This window comes from Danio rerio, chromosome 25 (assembly GCF_052040795.2).
Source record: "Danio rerio strain M-AB ecotype USA chromosome 25, GRCz13ab, whole genome shotgun sequence".
NCBI classification, from domain to species: domain Eukaryota; kingdom Metazoa; phylum Chordata; class Actinopteri; order Cypriniformes; family Danionidae; genus Danio; species Danio rerio.
This window is the reverse complement of record NC_141045.1, coordinates 38457627-38474844: the sequence shown is the minus strand read 5'-3', so window position 1 is coordinate 38474844 and position 17218 is coordinate 38457627. Positions and strand designations below refer to the sequence as shown.

At 40.6% G+C, this 17218-nt stretch overlaps 2 protein-coding genes across 3 annotated transcripts in view; both read right to left on the bottom strand.

Annotated features, from left to right (window-relative positions):
* The window catches only part of ano5a (anoctamin 5a), an 805725-nt gene that overhangs the window by 160947 nt on the left and 627560 nt on the right, over positions 1–17218 (bottom strand). The window lies entirely within an intron of this gene.
* Positions 1–17218, bottom strand: part of cpne8 (copine VIII) — a 100015-nt gene that overhangs the window by 48092 nt on the left and 34705 nt on the right. For both annotated transcript variants that reach the window (XM_087312644.1, XM_087312645.1), the window contains 4 exons: positions 12565–12611; positions 12381–12484; positions 4858–4897; positions 2714–2790 (listed from right to left, as the gene is read on the bottom strand). In XM_087312644.1, coding sequence (XP_087168770.1) covers positions 2714–2790; positions 4858–4897; positions 12381–12484; positions 12565–12611 — 268 coding nt within the window. The remainder of the gene's footprint in view (positions 1–2713; positions 2791–4857; positions 4898–12380; positions 12485–12564; positions 12612–17218) is intronic.

The following is a 17218-nucleotide window of genomic DNA, read 5'->3' as shown; positions in this document are numbered from 1 at the left end:
TATATATTGGTATTTTTAATGTGATAATAATTTGCCATTGTATAAATCTGACGGGTTTGAAACGACACAAGAAAATAATTTTCATGCAGTGTGAGCTGGCGAAGGATTGCAATGCCGGCTCAGTATCGTTATGTCTATCGGCCATCGGCGTACGCATTAGCATCATCAATCAACCCAAACCTACTTTAAACATGCGATTTTCAACCTAGAATTTTGACTTTATTCTCTAAATATTACAACATTAATCTATTAACTTTACATAAATTGTTATTTTTAATGTGATAATAATACGCCATTGTATAAATCTGACGGGTTTGAAACGACACATGAAAATAATGCTCATGCAGTGTGAGCTAACCCTTTAACTGCTCATGAACTGCTCCAACATTGGTTCATACAGTATATAAAACACAGATGAACTGTGTGTTATTATATTTATAATATAAACACATTTTTAAAACAAACACTTCATCCTGATCCACTTTTGGACATTTGTGTGTTGGCAGCAGATGCTAATGTTTCAAACCCAGTCCGCTTTATGAGCACGATGTCTCGTCCTCTCAAACGGAAAACACACGGCATCTCCTTCTTTTAATATATGGCTAAAATAAGCCTTTTCTTGCATTAAATTGGAAAAAAAAAGTCTCTCAGTGGATCATTTTTGTTCTAAAATGTCATTTTAAAACTAAGATGTATTAGTGTAAACGGGGCCTCAGTGTGTTTTTCGCAAGTGGGTTGCTGCTGCAACAGGTGCAGGGCGAAGGATTGCGATGCCGGCTCAGTATCGTCATGTCTATCGGTCATCGGCGTACGCATTAGCATCATCAATCAACCCAAACCTACTTTATACATGCAATTTTCAACTTATAATTTCGACTTTATTCTCTAAATATTACAACATTAATCTATTAACCTTACATAAATTGTTATTTTTAATGTGATAATAATACGCCATTGTATAAATCTGACGGGTTTGAAACGACACATGAAAATAATGCTCATGCAGTGTCAGCTAACCCTTTAACTGCTCATGAACTGCTCCAACACTGGTTCATACAGTATATCAAACACAGATGAACTGCCTGTTATCATAATTATAATCTAAGCACATTTTTAAAACAAACACTTCATCCTGATCCACTTTTGGACATTTGTGTGTTGGCAGCAGATGCTAATGTTTCAAACCCAGTCCGCTTTATGAGCACGATGTCTCGTCCTCTCAAACGGAAAACACACGGCATCTCCTTCTTTTAATATATGGCTAAAATAAGCCTTTTCTTGCATTAAATTGGAAAAAAAAAGTCTCTCAGTGGATCATTTTTGTTCTAAAATGTCATTTTAAAACTAAGATGTATTAGTGTAAACGGGGCCTCAGTGTGTTTTTCGCAAGTGGGTTGCTGCTGCAACAGGTGCAGGGCGAAGGATTGCGATGCCGGCTCAGTATCGTCATGTCTATCGGTCATCGGCGTACGCATTAGCATCATCAATCAACCCAAACCTACTTTATACATGCAATTTTCAACTTATAATTTCGACTTTATTCTCTAAATATTACAACATTAATCTATTAACCTTACATAAATTGTTATTTTTAATGTGATAATAATACGCCATTGTATAAATCTGACGGGTTTGAAACGACACATGAAAATAATCTTCATGCAGTGTGAGCTAACCCTTTAACTGCTCATGAACTGCTCCAACACTGGTTCATCTATCAAACACAGATGAACTGCGTGTTAATATAATTATAATATAAACACATTTTTTAAACAAACACTTCATCCTGATCCACTTTTGGACATTTGTGTGTTGGCAGCAGATGCTAATGTTTCAAACCCAGTCCGCTATTATTAACTTTATGAGCACGATGTCTCATCCTCTCAAACGGAAAACACACGGCATCTCCTTCGTTTAATATATGGCTAAAATAAGCCTTTTCTTGCATTAAATTGGAAAAAAAAGTCTCTCAGTGGTTCTTTACTGATGTTCGACAACCCTTTGAGTCATTTACTTCCATCATATTTCAACTTTATAATAGGGTTGGGCGATGTCGGCCAATTTGGCATTGTACGATGTCTAATGTGACATCACAATGGACGATGGTATCGTCGTTGTAGGCGGAGCTGAATTATTTATTTGTGAATGTTTATTTAATATTGGATTAATTATTTGTAGCTTACCGTTTCAACTGTTTTACGGTATCACCTTTAACAACTATATTTAGACGCCATCCAGCGGTACATCCTAGATAAACTGTCTGATATGCACTGCTCTCTGGGGGTTTGTGCTCAAAGCACCCGCTGACTGCTGGAGCTCAGACGAGCGCATGCACTGCTGAAGCGCATGACAGAGTGTGTGTGGGTCATGTGATGTGCGTTTACAGCAGTACAGTGTAGATGGAGGGATGTTCAGAAATGCTAGGTGAGACGCCAGTGTGGACGTGGATCGTTTCCGTTCTAGATATAATTTTAAAACTAAGCTGTATTAGTGTAAACGAGGCCTCAGTGTGTGTTTTTAGTGAGCGGGTAGCTGCAGCGATGGGGTCGGGGTGGAGGATTGCAATGCCGGCTCAGCATCGTGATGTCTACCGGCAGATAGTAATAATAAGTAGAGCTCAGAATGTGTTGTTTCACTTTAAAATATTTCCCATTTTCCACACTGAAACGCTGTGCTTCAGAAGCGTGTGGAGCTGAAATCTAAAATAACTTACATGAGTGATCTTTCCATGCGACTGCCTGGGGACCCGACCACCTCGCCCAGAGTACAGTACATCTGACCCAGGAAATCCTGCACACACACACACACACACACACACACACACACACACACACACACACACACACACACACATTATTTACGCTTCATCATTTCTGGCCATTTCAGCACAAGTAAATGCGTCTCATGATAAATATCTCAGTTCACATTCTTGAAATCAAAATAGATTATTATTTATGATGACAAGTCTGCTAATATATTTACAGCTAATGTAACTCTAATACTTTAAATTAGTGCTGTCAATCGATTAAAAAAAATTAACTAATTAATGGCACCTTTTTAAAAAAATTAATCGCGATTAATCCCATTTAAAATACTGAAACTTGTAATTTTGGCTATTTAAATGTAAAATTAATGTAAACGCAAGACAAAAAATATTTAAATTCAAAATATTATTGTTTTGTATGATCACGTTCATCAAATTTGCTTAAACTAAGCGTCCTAAAGTATTACTGTATTTCACAAGGATTCTGACACAACAACGCGAAGCAGACGCTTTCGTTGCGTTTAATGAGGAAACACGCTAAACTTGGAGGGCGCATGCTGAAAGGCAGAGTAATGCCCTGTCTTTGACAGCTCGCAACTTCACCAGACGTTCTGAGTACATTTACATAAGACACCAATACTCCGATTTTAATATGATTAAGATTATACTAAAATTCTACCGTGTAGCCTTAAAAGGAACCTTACCCTAAAGGAACACCGAGTCACGAAATGCGGAGGATTTTCTTTCGGTTCGCCATGCGGTATCAACTTACAACAGAAGTCGAAAGTTAAAAATGAAACACCCGAAATTGCATGAAACTCTGGATAACTTGTGATGCAACTAATTGTTTTATACTGGAACTTGCCTTCAAAAAGTGCTTCCTTGGTCTTATCCACATTTCTTGCATGCTGAACACACGTCCACCACAACAGGAAGTAAAAAAACCTGAGCTGCGTTAATTGCGCTATTTTTTAAAATTATTTAAAATTATTTTTAATTATTAAAATTATTTACATTATTTAATTAATTAATAATTAATTAATTATTTAAAATTATTTAATTATTTAAAATTAATCGCATGCGTTAACGCGTTAATTTTGACAGCGCTACTTTAAATATATATTCCTTTCACATTAGCAAATTCCTAATCAAGAACATGCAATAAATGAAGATCAAATCAGGCTCGGGTTAAAGTCTCATTCTCTCCATCCACATTTCACATTTCAAACAAGCAATTAAACATTCGTATTGATCATTTAAATCTGTATGAACCAGGGATGGGCGATGTTGACCAATTAGGCATCGTATGATATCTAATGTACAACATTGCGATGGGCGATAGCATCATCGTCGTCGTAGGCGGCAGTGAATTACTGTGAATTACAATGAATAATTAATTAATTCATAACAAATGTGTCAACTACCTGACCCGCATGCTCTTTGTTTTACCCATAACCAAACCTTAAATCAATGAAGATGAGTTGCACACAAATGACCACCTGTCAGCCACTTTTTCCACAGGACTCTAAGCAAAATAATCTCACGTCAAAAGAAAAAACAAGATTAATTTGCTTACCCCATTGGCAGATTATTTAGCTTGTTTAAAGGAAAAACTCACTTAATATTGGCATATTATTTCTCAAAACAAGACAATATGTTTTGCTTGTCTAGAAAATGCCTCTTGATATAAGAAATTTTAGATATTTAGACAAGAAACAAGACAAAAAATCTAAGCAAGAAAGGCATTTTTTGCAGTGTACGCACAGGAATCCTCTTTAAATCTAGATAAACCTGAATAAAATGGTGACAGAACGGTTTGCAGATGGAAAAGCAAGACTAAAAAAATAAGCAGACGTTCTCCTGAGAGAGTGTGTGTGCTCGGCATCTCTGAGCGCCAATCCCACAGGTGCATTCTGGGATACACAGTGACCCGCGCTTCAGACCTCACAAAACGCTTGGATAAATCAGGATAAAATCCCCATGATGAGGGTCAAGGCAGGAGCCGGCCGGGGCCACGCACATAAATAAAACACACACCGCACGAGTCCTGCAGCTCAGCTCGCGCACACACAAATGTACAAGAACACACTCACATGTTTGGACAGGTTTTCACTCTTCGAGTCAAGGTCGTACCTGGAAATACAAGAGGAGAAAAGTTAATCAATCGATTGGTGAGATGTGCCACCAAACAGAAAAGAGTTCACTAAAATTTAAAAACTTACAACTCCATCATACCTGGGTTTGTTTTTAAATGCTGCAAAACAATTAATCACATCCAAAATAACAAAATATTGTGCACCGGCCACTTTATTAGGTACACCTTACTAGTACCGGGTTGGACACTTTTGCCTAAAGAACTGCCTTAATCCTTCATGGCATAGATTCAACAAGCTACTGGAAATATTCCTCAGAGATATTGCTCTATATTGACATGATAGCATCACGCATTTGCTGCAGATTTGTCGGCTGCACATCCATGATGCCAATCTCCCGTTCCACCACATCCCAAAGGTGCTCAATTGGATTGAGTTCTGGGGACTGTGAAGGCCATTTGAGTACAGTGAACTCATTGTCGTGTTCAAGAAACCAGTCTGAGATGATTCACGCTGTATGACATGGTGCGTTATCCTGCTGGAAGTAGCCATCAGAAGATGGAGACACTGTGCTCATAAGTGATAGACATGGTCAGCAGCAATACTCAGGTAGGCTGTGGCGTTGACACGATGCTCAATTGGTACTAATGAACCCAAAGTGTGAAAATCTCCCCCACACCATTACACCACCACCACCAGCCTGAACCGCTGATACAAGGCAGGATGGATCCATGCTTTCATGTTGTTGAGGCCAAATTCTGACCCGAGCATCCCAATGTGTCAGCAGAAATGGAGACTCATCAGAGCAGCAACGTTTCTCCAATCTTCTATTGTCCAGTTTTGGTGAGTCTGTGTGAATTGTAGCCTCAGTTTCCTGTTCTTAGCTGACAGGAGCGGCACCCGGTGTGCTCTTCTGCTGCTGTAGCCCATCCGCCTCAAGGTTGGTCGTGTTGTGTGTTCAGAGATGCTCTTCTGCAGACCTCGGTTGGTTATTTGAGTTACTGTTGCCTTTATATCAGCTGGAACCAGTCTGGCCATTCTCCTCTGACCTCTGGCATCAACAAGGCATTCGCGCCCACAGAACTGCCGCTCACTGGACCATCTTTGTTGGACCATTCTCTGTAAACCCTAGAGATGGTTGTGGGTGAAAATCCCAGTAGATCAGCAGTTTCTGGAATACTCAGAGCAGCCCGTCTGGCACTAAAAACCATGCCACGTTCAAAGTCACTTAAATCCTCTTTCTTTCCCATTCTGGTGCTCGCTTTGAACTGCAGCAGATCGTCTCGACCATGTCTACATACCTAAATGCTGCCATGTGATTGGCTGATTATAATTTTGCATTAACGAGCAGTTAGACAGGTGTACCTAATAAAGTGGCCGTCAGTGTTTTTTCCCCACTGTGAATATCCAACATTTTGCATGCGATTAATCATTTAACAGCACATTTTTTAACGCTTTATTTTTTGCAGTAGTCGCCTTGATACATACTAGGAGCCTAAATCAAAGCTCTGCAGACTGTACACCGTGAGCATGCTATATTATGGATTGATGGAATAAAGTTAGTGCTCTTATTCCTGAGGAGATTTGAGCATGAATGTTTGGTCAGGTAGAAGCTGGAAATATCCGTGCTGACGCTGCTCGTTTCCTACAGCAGGAGGAAGAAAGAGACGCGCAGGCAAAAACACAGAACAGAGAGGCAGCCAAGAGTGTAGATTCACGCTGAGAGGAAAATAACATGTATCCCAACATGACAGATTTTTCTTCAAACATGTAGGTTGGTGCCACCCACCGAGGCTCGGTTCAAGCCGCGGGCGCGTGTTCATTCAGAAGTAAACAGAGGAGGCGACTTATTTTAGCTCCTAGAGTAAGCGCAGCGCAGCGCAGAATACAACATGACTTAGAGGTAAAGCGTGCAGTTTCTTGATCTTACAGTTCCTTCTTCTATCCTGACACCTTCTTCTGCTAGTGTTTGCTAAGCGATTATTACTTGTTTGTTATGTTTTTTATATTAATTAAAAGACAAATCGAATGCTTGAATATGAGTAGATACTAAGGCCCAATCCCAGTTCTATTTTATACCTCTTTAGAATTATTAGATTTGGACTTAGAATTATATTACGATATTTTTTAGGTATTTATGGCGATATTATTGGCGATAATTAATAAGTATCGACTGAGTGTCAAAAAAAAGTCCTGCATCTTTCGAGAAAAGTATTAATTTTCATATAAGTTTTTCATATTTTAATGTTATTTCTGCTTCATTCATACTGTGCACTAGATGGCGCTCTCGCACATCTCCATTCTCCACATATACATTGGTGAAAAAGTTGCTTTGTGGCGGCATTATCTACATTATTTGTGTTCTTTGAGTTCTTCTGGGTATTTTTTAGGCATAAAATATATTTATAATGCAATGCTAATTGACCTAACCTTTATCGCGTAAATGTACGGTATAGAATACTATAAATACTATTATTGATTCTTCATACTACGATATTAAACCATGTCGGATCTGAAAAATGAATCGGGAGTTTCACATTGTAATAAACAATTATACGTTTTATCGTTATTATCACAATTAGTCACATTGTTTTATTGTAGGGAGAATCATGGGTATATAGCGAACAATTATATATCGCTTATCTTAAGTAATATATGGGACAGCACTACTACACACGCACAGGTCATCATGTTGTCACTAGCGCAGGTTTCGAAATCTGCGGATGCTGCGTTTTCAATTCATTCACACGGAAGTGCGTGAGTGTTGATGCTAAATTTACATATGAATGAACTGAAAACCTGATGTCACGCACTCCAGCATGAAGAGCATTCATAAAGTGGTCGTCTACTAACATAAAAAGCCAACCCAAGCTCATTCTGGAAACGTAGCCCCGCGGACGTTTCTGGAGACCGCGATTTACGTGGCCGGAGGTACGTAAAGGCCGCGTTTGGTTTTTTTCGAGCGAACGCTGCGGGGCGGTGTGGCGCCGCTCCGCCCCTCCTCTTCGCGCTCGCCGGCCGACAGCTCGCCTCCGAGTGGAGGGCTTTCCCGACGCAATCAGTTTGTCCGCCTAGCTCATAGCGTTGCGTCGGCAGAGCGGAAGCCCCGGAGGAGGAGGAGCCGGAGCCGGCCGCGGTGGACGACGACCGGGATCTAGTCCGGGGAACAGCGGGTTCCGGAAATCAGGTAAGACGAAAAACGGAATCCGGAAAATAAGGGCGAGAACGCGGCGGGATCCGAAAACGCGGTTGAAATCGAAGACGAGGGCTTTTGCTTTTTTTTTTTTTTTTCGATCCGGCGGCTTTTCGCGCGAGAACGGGAGGCGTTCGGATCCGCGAAAACAAAAAAACGCTCGAATACGTACCTCCCGGGACGTAAATCGCGGTCCGCAGAAACGTCCGCGGGGCTACGTTTCCACAATGAGCCCGGGTTGTAAAAAGCGCAGTGCACTGCTCTGTACTAATGTCAACAGAAAAGCATATATATTAGCCTCCTGTGGTTGCCAGTTGCCATGAAACTATACTTTGTAATTACAGTGCTCGTATAAATTTATGTAAACACACGAAAACAACATCAACATTATATTAGTCATGCAGACGATTGATGCGAATGAGTCTAAGATGGTTGCTAGGATGTTGCTAAATGACTGGTTTGCTATTATAGATGGTTGTTAGGTTGCTGCTAAATGGCTGAAAGGCTTTGCAGATTCTAGATGGTTGCTAGGCTTTTACTAAATGATTGTAAACAAGTTTTATCTGGTTGCTAGAATGCTGATTAATGGTCGCAGTTATGGATGGTTGCTAGGGCATTGCTAAATTACTTCTTTGCAATTATAGATGGTTGTTAGGTTGCTGATAAATGGCTGAAAAGGGGTTGTGGAATCTAGATGGTTGCTAGGCTTTTACTAAATTATTGAAAACAGGTTCTATATGGTTGCTTGGATGTTGATTAATGGTTGCAGTGGGATTCTGAATGGATGCTAGCACATTGCTAAATGACTACTTTGGGAATACAGATGGTTGTTAGGTTGCTGATAAATGACTGAAAAGGGGTTCTAAAATCTAGATGGTTGCTAGGCTTTTACTAAATTATTGTACACAGGTTCTATGTGGTTGCTAGGATGTTGTTTAATGGTTGCAGTGGGGTTCTTGATGGTTGCTAGGGCATTGCTAAATGACTGCATTGCGATTATAAATGGCTGTTGAGTGGCTGCTAAATTGCTGCAAAAGCGGTTCTGGATGGTTGCTAGGCTTTTGCTATAGGTAAATATGCAAACAGGTTCTATCTGGTCGCTAGGGTGTTGATTAATGGTTGCGGGCAGATTCGAGATGGTTCTTAGTTTATTACTGGATGGTTGAAGAGAGGATCTAGATGGTTGTTGAGATTTGGTAGATTGTTGCTAGCATGTTGCTAGATGCACACAAATAATTCTAGATGGTTGCTAGGATTTCGCTAGATGATTGTGAACAAGTTCTATATGGTTTCTACTAGAATGTTGCTTGAATGTTGTGATTCGGTTTAAGATGGTTGCTAGGATGTTGCTAAATGACTTCTTTCTGATTATCAATGGTTGTCAGGTTGTTTCTTAATGTCTGTGAAGGGGTTGTAGATAGTTGTTGGACGTTGCTAAATGGTTATAAATGGTTCTAGAAAGGATTTTGCAACACTATTGTAAACAGGTGCTATATGGTTGATAGGATGTTGATTAATGGTTGCACAGGGGTTCTTGACGGTTGCTAGTAAATTGCTAAAAAACTGCTTTGAGATAATAGATGGTTGTTAGGTTGCTGCCAAAGGGGTTTTAGATGGTTGCCAGGCTTTTGCTATATGGAAATATGTAAACAGGTCCTATGTGGTCGCTAGGATGTTAATTAATGGTTGCAATAAGATTCTAGATGGTTCTTAGGTTAGTCCTGGATGGTTGAAGATGGGATCTAGATGGTTGCTAAGACTTTGCTAGGATGTTGCTAGATGGTCACAAATAATAATAGATGGTGGGTGGGCATTTCTTAAATTATTATTAATTAAATTCTTATGGTTGTTAAGGTGTTGGATGAAGATTGCTAAGCTGTTCTACAAGATTGCTTAGATGTTGTTAAATGGTTGTGATGGGATTATAGATGGTTGCTAGAATACTGCACATCTGTTCTGGGTAGTTGCGAGGACATTGCTAGATGGTTGCAAAGGGTTTCTAGTTGTTTGCTAGAATGTTGTCGTGTGGTTGTAATTGTCTTCTATATAGTCTTTATGGTTTTCGAGTGATTTTAAATGGCTTTTTGGATTTTTGCTTAATTGTTGTAAAGGATTCTGGATGGTTTCCTTAGTGCTCTGCGTAATTGCTGCCTGCTAAAACCACTGAGGTCTTCATATAACGGCTCGTGTTTCTCCACTGATGTAGGTCTAGGGACTTTTTCCGATGTTTTTTTCATCCACTTGGTAAAAATAGTAATTCATTTTAGAGCAGTATTAGCATATCTCCCCTCAAAAAAAGGAGATCTGACAATTTCTACTAGAAATCTCCATGGTTACCAAACAGAAGAGAGAGGATTCTCAAGTTAGTATTTATATATACGGAGAGCCAGAGCTCGGGACCAGGTCTAAAACTGTCAGGTGAAAACACACACACACACACACACACACACATACACACACACACACACATATATACAAGCAAACACACTGATGGATGTGACATATCCATCAAAATGTCACATCCTGAATACAATGATATCAGGACAGGGAGATGATTGCACATCCAGCCACACACACACACACACGTAATTGATGTTCTATTCAGCCCATGTGTAGACGTTAAACACTCATGTATAATGTGTGCGTGTGTTTCCAGGTGATTTGTAATAGTGATGTACTGTACGTATGGAGCTGTGTGGATGCCCTAATGGAGGATATGCAGTGTTTGTTTGACCGTGCGCATGTGTGTGTGTGTGTGTGTGACGGAGGTGAATAATGCATAAATGTAATTTCTGGGATACTGCTGCATAAAATGTGCTTCACTGAGCGGAAGCAAGCCAAAACCCTGCAGGCTGTGTGTGTGTGTGTGTGTGTGTGTGTGTGTGTGTATGAGAGAGTGAAATCATACACAACTGCATTAAAAGGTCTCCTATGTTTCTTGGGAAAACGGCACTTCATGAAAATGTCTAATTGAAGATGGAGTTCATCAAATATGTAAATAGGTGCGCTGTTTTTAATTATTGACACATAAAATGACAGATTTTAAACTGCATGGATTATTTTTTTAGAAAACAAACGAACAGACACTGATCTCATACACCACTATGTTATGATAGACGGGTTTAAAAATGAACATTTTTCTTCTTTTGTGTGACGCAGAGTCAAAATAAAGTGTATTAAGAATGTAAAGATTATTTTTTGTGAAGTGTAAAAAAGTGTATTGGAGTTTGTTCAACCATAACAGCATATTTGAGTCCCTCTGCTTCATAATGTTTCAATTTGAAAATTCATATATTTTTGAGTGAAAAGTATGCTCTCTCTATATTTTAAAGTGAAGATGAAGAGTCAAGTAAACTTTTTGATGCATTTGTTCAACCCAGGCTCATTCTGAAAACAGCACTATATACATTTCGGAAGAGAGCCATGTATCTGTCAATTCGCACCTGCTTTTCTCGTGTAAATCCAGCAGAGAGCGCTGATGAGTGACTGACTGACCCATCCTCCTCTTTCCTTAAACATAACTGATAGTGTCTTCAAAAGCACCGATTGACCTACCCTTTTCCCTAAACCCAACTGATAGTGTCTTCAAAAGCACAGATTGACCTACCCTTTTCCCTAAACCCAACCGATAGTGTCTTCAAAAGCATGATTGACCTGCCCACCCTTATCCTTAAACCCAACCCATAGTGTCTTCAAAAGCACAATTGACCCACCCACTTCCTTAAACCCAACCGATAGTGTCTTCAAAATCACGATTGACCTGCCCACCCTCTGTCCTTAACCCAACCGATAGTGTCTTCAAAAGCACGACTGACCTGCTCACCCTCTTCCTTAAACCCAACCAATAGTGTTTTCAAAAGCACAATTGATCCACCCACTTCCCTTAACCCAACCGATATTGTCTTCAAAAAAACGATTGACCCACCCACTTCGCTAAACCCAACCGATAGTGTTTTCAAAAGCAATCTGCCTGATTTTTAGCACGTTTTCAGATATTACCATGTTCTCACTCTGTTATTTACTTGTTTATTTAATTTTTTTGGCTTTTGTTTTTGTCTTACCTGCTTTCTGCTTCTCACAACTTCGCTCGGAGAAGAAACGGTCTCATACCGCCCTGTAGCATTTGTTTTAAAGACAAAATGCAGCCGTTTATACCTCTGGCTACATAATACGTGATCTCCAGATATGTATATAGGGCTACATTTTCAGATTGAGTCTGGGTTGCGTTTGTTTCATGTTTTTAATATTTTTATATGATAATTTGTTTTATTATATCAGACCTTTTTCATAATCCCCAAAACAAACACATTAGCGTGCAGATGATACTCACAGATCAAAGCGTAAATTCTGCCTCTCTTCAAAGAAGTAATCCAGGATGAATTTGTGCACAAAGTCTGGATTCAGCGTGTTATCGATGACTTCTGTCCTGCCAAACTAAACAACCAAACACTCATCATGTGAGCAGCACGAATGAAAATACAGCTCTGAAAACGCTCATTCAGACAATACGTTACCTCTCGCCACTCTCTGTTGGCCACCGTCTGAGTGTACAGTACGCAAACTACACACAAAGAAAAGCAGGAAAAAGAAATGTGCAACATACTTCAATAAGATTGTTAGAACAGTTTGCTGAAAATGTAATGTCGCACATTTGTGATTTGAGTTTACGACATACCGTATTTAACGGTAAACTTTTTATGTATTACTAGAGCATGTCATGATTTCGCCAAGTACGATGCGATGATCCTGGATTAACATCTATGTTGATCCTGGAACACCATTTTTGTTCGAAAATGTAATCAATACAAATTCCCTACTCCTAAACCCAACAGTAACTGTAAACTATTCCCAAAATCAGAGGGGAATTATAGTTGGATAATAATAATAATAATCATAATAATAATAATAATAATAATGATTCCTTACATTCATATTGGGTTTTTCTAGACCAGGGGTGGCGAACCCGCGGCTCGCGAGCCGCTTGCGGCTCTTTTACTGCTCTTGTGCGGCTCAACCTCTCGCGCGATTTAACATACATTAACCAATTGACTAACGCCCCATTCACACGGGGCTTCTGCGTCTCTTTCTGCTTTTGTGCGGCTCAACCTCTTGCGCGATTTAACATATAATAACCAATTGACTAATGCCCCATTCACACGGGGCTTCACGTTGCTCGCTGCAGAAGCTGGGAGTAGCTCAACTTTTCAAGCGCTTACGGACGCGTTAGCCAATCAGATCGCTGTATGCAAATACACCTGCTAGAAAGTGGCCTATTGCTGACTGAATTTTATTTTCTGACGCTTCCATTCAGACACGCCTTCAGTCAAGGGTTGACACTGAAGCCCCGTTTGATTGGGGCGCAACACGAGTGACGTGCAGTTCGTTAATATCATTCGTCATGGCAGAGTCAGGAAAGCGTACAGCTAAGCGTAAATACGAAGATGAGGGCAGAACAATTTTATCTGAATGGGATTTTACACTGAAACTAGTGAAATCAAAGCATCGCTCTGTTCTTACTGACACACATGTGAAAGAGTTACTACGAGTAGCCACAACTGAATACGAGCCAGACCTGAAAAAGATTGTGGAAACCAAGGAATGTCAGGTGTCCCACTGAGTCAAGTAAAATGAGGTAGGCTAATTTAAATACATGAAAACTATTGCGTTATATAATTAGGTGTATAAGTTATTGTGACAGATATACTGTTGTTTGCACATCTGTTGTGTGGCTCTTTGCAGTGATAAAGTTTTTTTTTTGGCTCATCATGCCAAACAGGTTCGCCACCCCTGTTCTAGACATTCAAAGTACTTTACACAATGGGGGAATCTCCTCATCCACCACCAGTGTGCAGCATCCACCTGGATGACCAAGCCATATTGCGCCAGACCACGACAATTATGATATGGGGATGATTAGGAGGCGATGATGAACAAAGGCCAGCGGGCAATTTTGGTCACGATTTCGGGGTTATCGAAGAACATCCTGGGATTTTTAACGACCTGAGCAATATAGAGTCCCATTCACTATACTGGGGCGTTAGGACCCATACAGACTGCAGGTTGAGCGCCCCCTGTAGGCCCTGCACAAGATGTTACTATTAGGTTAAATTTAGGTTGTGATGTCAGGTGACCAAAATTCAATGTCTAGCCAGTTTCTAAGGACTTTGATGTCCAATAACGAGTCAGATAACGTTGATTTTAGGTTGTGTTGGAAAGTGACGAAATCCAATGTCGAGCCAACATCTTAAACCATCGTCATATTGATGTCAAATACTGACATTTATTTATCAGGTATGGCAACCAAAATTCAACGTCTGATAGACGTCATAGTGGTAACGTCCACACAACGTCAAGCTGCAACATCAGGCGTTGATATTTGATTGGATTTAGGTTGTGTTAGAAAGTGACCAAAAATCGAATGTCTGTCCGACAGTTGAACACTAACGTCGGTGTGACATTGGGTTTTGGCGTCAACCTGATTTTCATTTCCACCCAAAATGGAACATCCCAAAACGTTGGGGTAAATCACACAAGCAAACGTTGTCATCCTGAATATTAGCATGAGCTCAAAACGTAACGTGATCCTAATACAATCGTCCAACAAAGAAGACATTTATATTTAATGAGTAGCACTTTAAATGAGTGTGTGTGGGTGTTTCCCAGTGATGGGTTGCAGCTGGAAGGGCATCCGCTGCGTAAAACATATGCTGGATAAGTTGGCGGTTCATCCCCTGATTAATATAAGGACTAAGCCAAAAATAAAATAAATGAATGAGCTACACTTCAGACACCAATGAAAACAGTTTTAATAAAAGCCTTGAGCAGAACATGTGTGTGTCCCAGAACAGCACTGCGGTGTTCTCTTCCTGAATGAACCTGTTTCTGAACGAATCATGTGAGCCAGCGATTCAATTATTCATCCTTAAAGACAGGCGTACACAATGTCACACTTACTTATTCATGACAGAGCTAATCCAGCAAGAGAAACACACACACACACACACTCTGTAAAATATGCATTATTATTAAAAAACATCCCAAAAGACACATGAGATAATGTCATTGTGAGGATCGCACACCCTTAACGCATCTCCGCTTTGTTAATCCGGCAAATTAAGAAATCAAAAGCGCACGGAAGATAATGAATGTGGAGCTCTTGAGAGATTACGGGCTCATTTGTCTCGCATACATGTCATTAACACACACACACACTCAGTAGTCTCGCCGATTCATATCACAAGCGTAATAATGCCATTTCAGAACATCTGCTCATCTGCCCGGGGACGTTCCTCTAAACACGAGCCGATACCTGCCGTCAGACTGAGGCTAAAAATAAGCCTAATTAAAAAAAAAAGAGCATCATCTTCTGTCGACTGTGAAAAATCCTCCACCTTTATACGGAGTTTACCGCGTGTGACTTCATGACCAGCTGCACTCCTGCCTGTCCTGAGAGACGGATCTGCCTCAGCTGTCCGAAAACACACAGAAACAGTCTAACTTTCATTCTGTCTGATGGCCGGGGAGATGCACATGGTGATCTGGAGGCTTTACAAAACATTAACGATTTTTGGAAATGACAGTATTTAACTGTAATATGAACTGTATTTTACTGTAGGACAGTTATGCAGTGTGTTACTGTATTGCAAAAGATACATTGTAGAAATTACTGTATATTTTACACTAAGATTTACATATAATTCTGCAAACACATACAGTGCATCTGGGAAGTATTGATGGCGCTTCACTTTTGCCACATTTGTTTATATTACAGCCTTATTCCAAAATGGATTAAATTGATTTCCTCAACATTCTACACACAATCCCCCATAATGTGAAAATGTGAAAATAGAGTTTTTGAAATTGTTGCACATTTATTAAAAATAAAAAGCTGTAAAATCACATTGGCTGAAGCTCTACACTGAGCTCAGGTACATTCTGTTTCCACTGGACATTCGTGAGATGTTTCAGCAGCTTCATTGGAGATCACCTGTGGTCAGTTCAGCTTATTTGACATGATCTGAAAAGGCTACACCTGTCTATATAAGGGCCCAGGGTTGACAGTGCATGTCAAAGCACAAACCAAGCATGAAGACAAAGGAATTGTCTGTAGACCTCCGAGACAGGATTGTCTGGAGGCACAAGGCTGGGGAAGCTTACAGAAACATTTCTGCTGCTCTGAAAGTTCCAATGAGCACAGCGGCCTCCATCATCCGTAAGTGGGAGATGTTTAACCACCAGGACTCTTCCTAGAATCTGAGCGAGTGATCGGGGGAGAACGGCTTTAGTCAGGGAGGTGATTAATAACCCGATGGTCACTCTGTCTGAGCTCCAGCCTTCTTCTGTGGAGAGAGGAGAACCTTACAGAAGGACAACCATCTGTGCAGCAATCCACCAATCAGGCATCTGTATGGTAGAGGGGCCAGACGCAAGACACTCCCCGCCTGGAGTTTGCCATCTGAAGGACTCTCAGAGCATCAGAAACTAAACTCTCTGCTCTGATGAGACTCAAACTGAACTGTTTGGAGTGAACGCCAGGCGTTACGTTTGGAGGAAAGCAGGCAGCGCTCATCAGCAGGCTAACAGCATCCCTACAGTGAAGCACGGTGGAGGCAGCGTCATGCTGTGGGGATGTGTTTCAGCAGCAGGAACTGGAAGACTAGTCAGGATAGAGGGAAAGATGAATGCAGCGATGTACAGAGACATCCTGAATGAAGACCTGCACAATAGTGCTCTTGACTGTGGTGACGGTTCATCTTCCAGCAGGACAACGACCCAAAGCACACCGCCAAAATATCAATGGAGCGGCTTCACAACAACTCGGTGAATCTCCTTGAGTGGCCCAGCCAGAGCCCAGACCTAAATCATATTGAACATCACTGGAGAGATCTGAAAATGGCTGGACACAGTCGCCTCCCATCCAACCTGATAGAGCTTGAGAGATACTGCAAAGAAGAATGGAAAATTCCCAAAGACAGGTGTGCAGAGCTTGTGGCATCATATTCAAAAAGACTTGAGGCTGTAATCGCTGCCAAAGGTGCATCTACAAAGCATTGAGCAAAGGCTGTGAATACTGATGTACATGTGATTTTACAGCTTTTTATTTGTAATAAATTTGCAACAATTCAAAAACTCTTTGTTCACATTGTCATGATGGGGGATTGTGTGTGG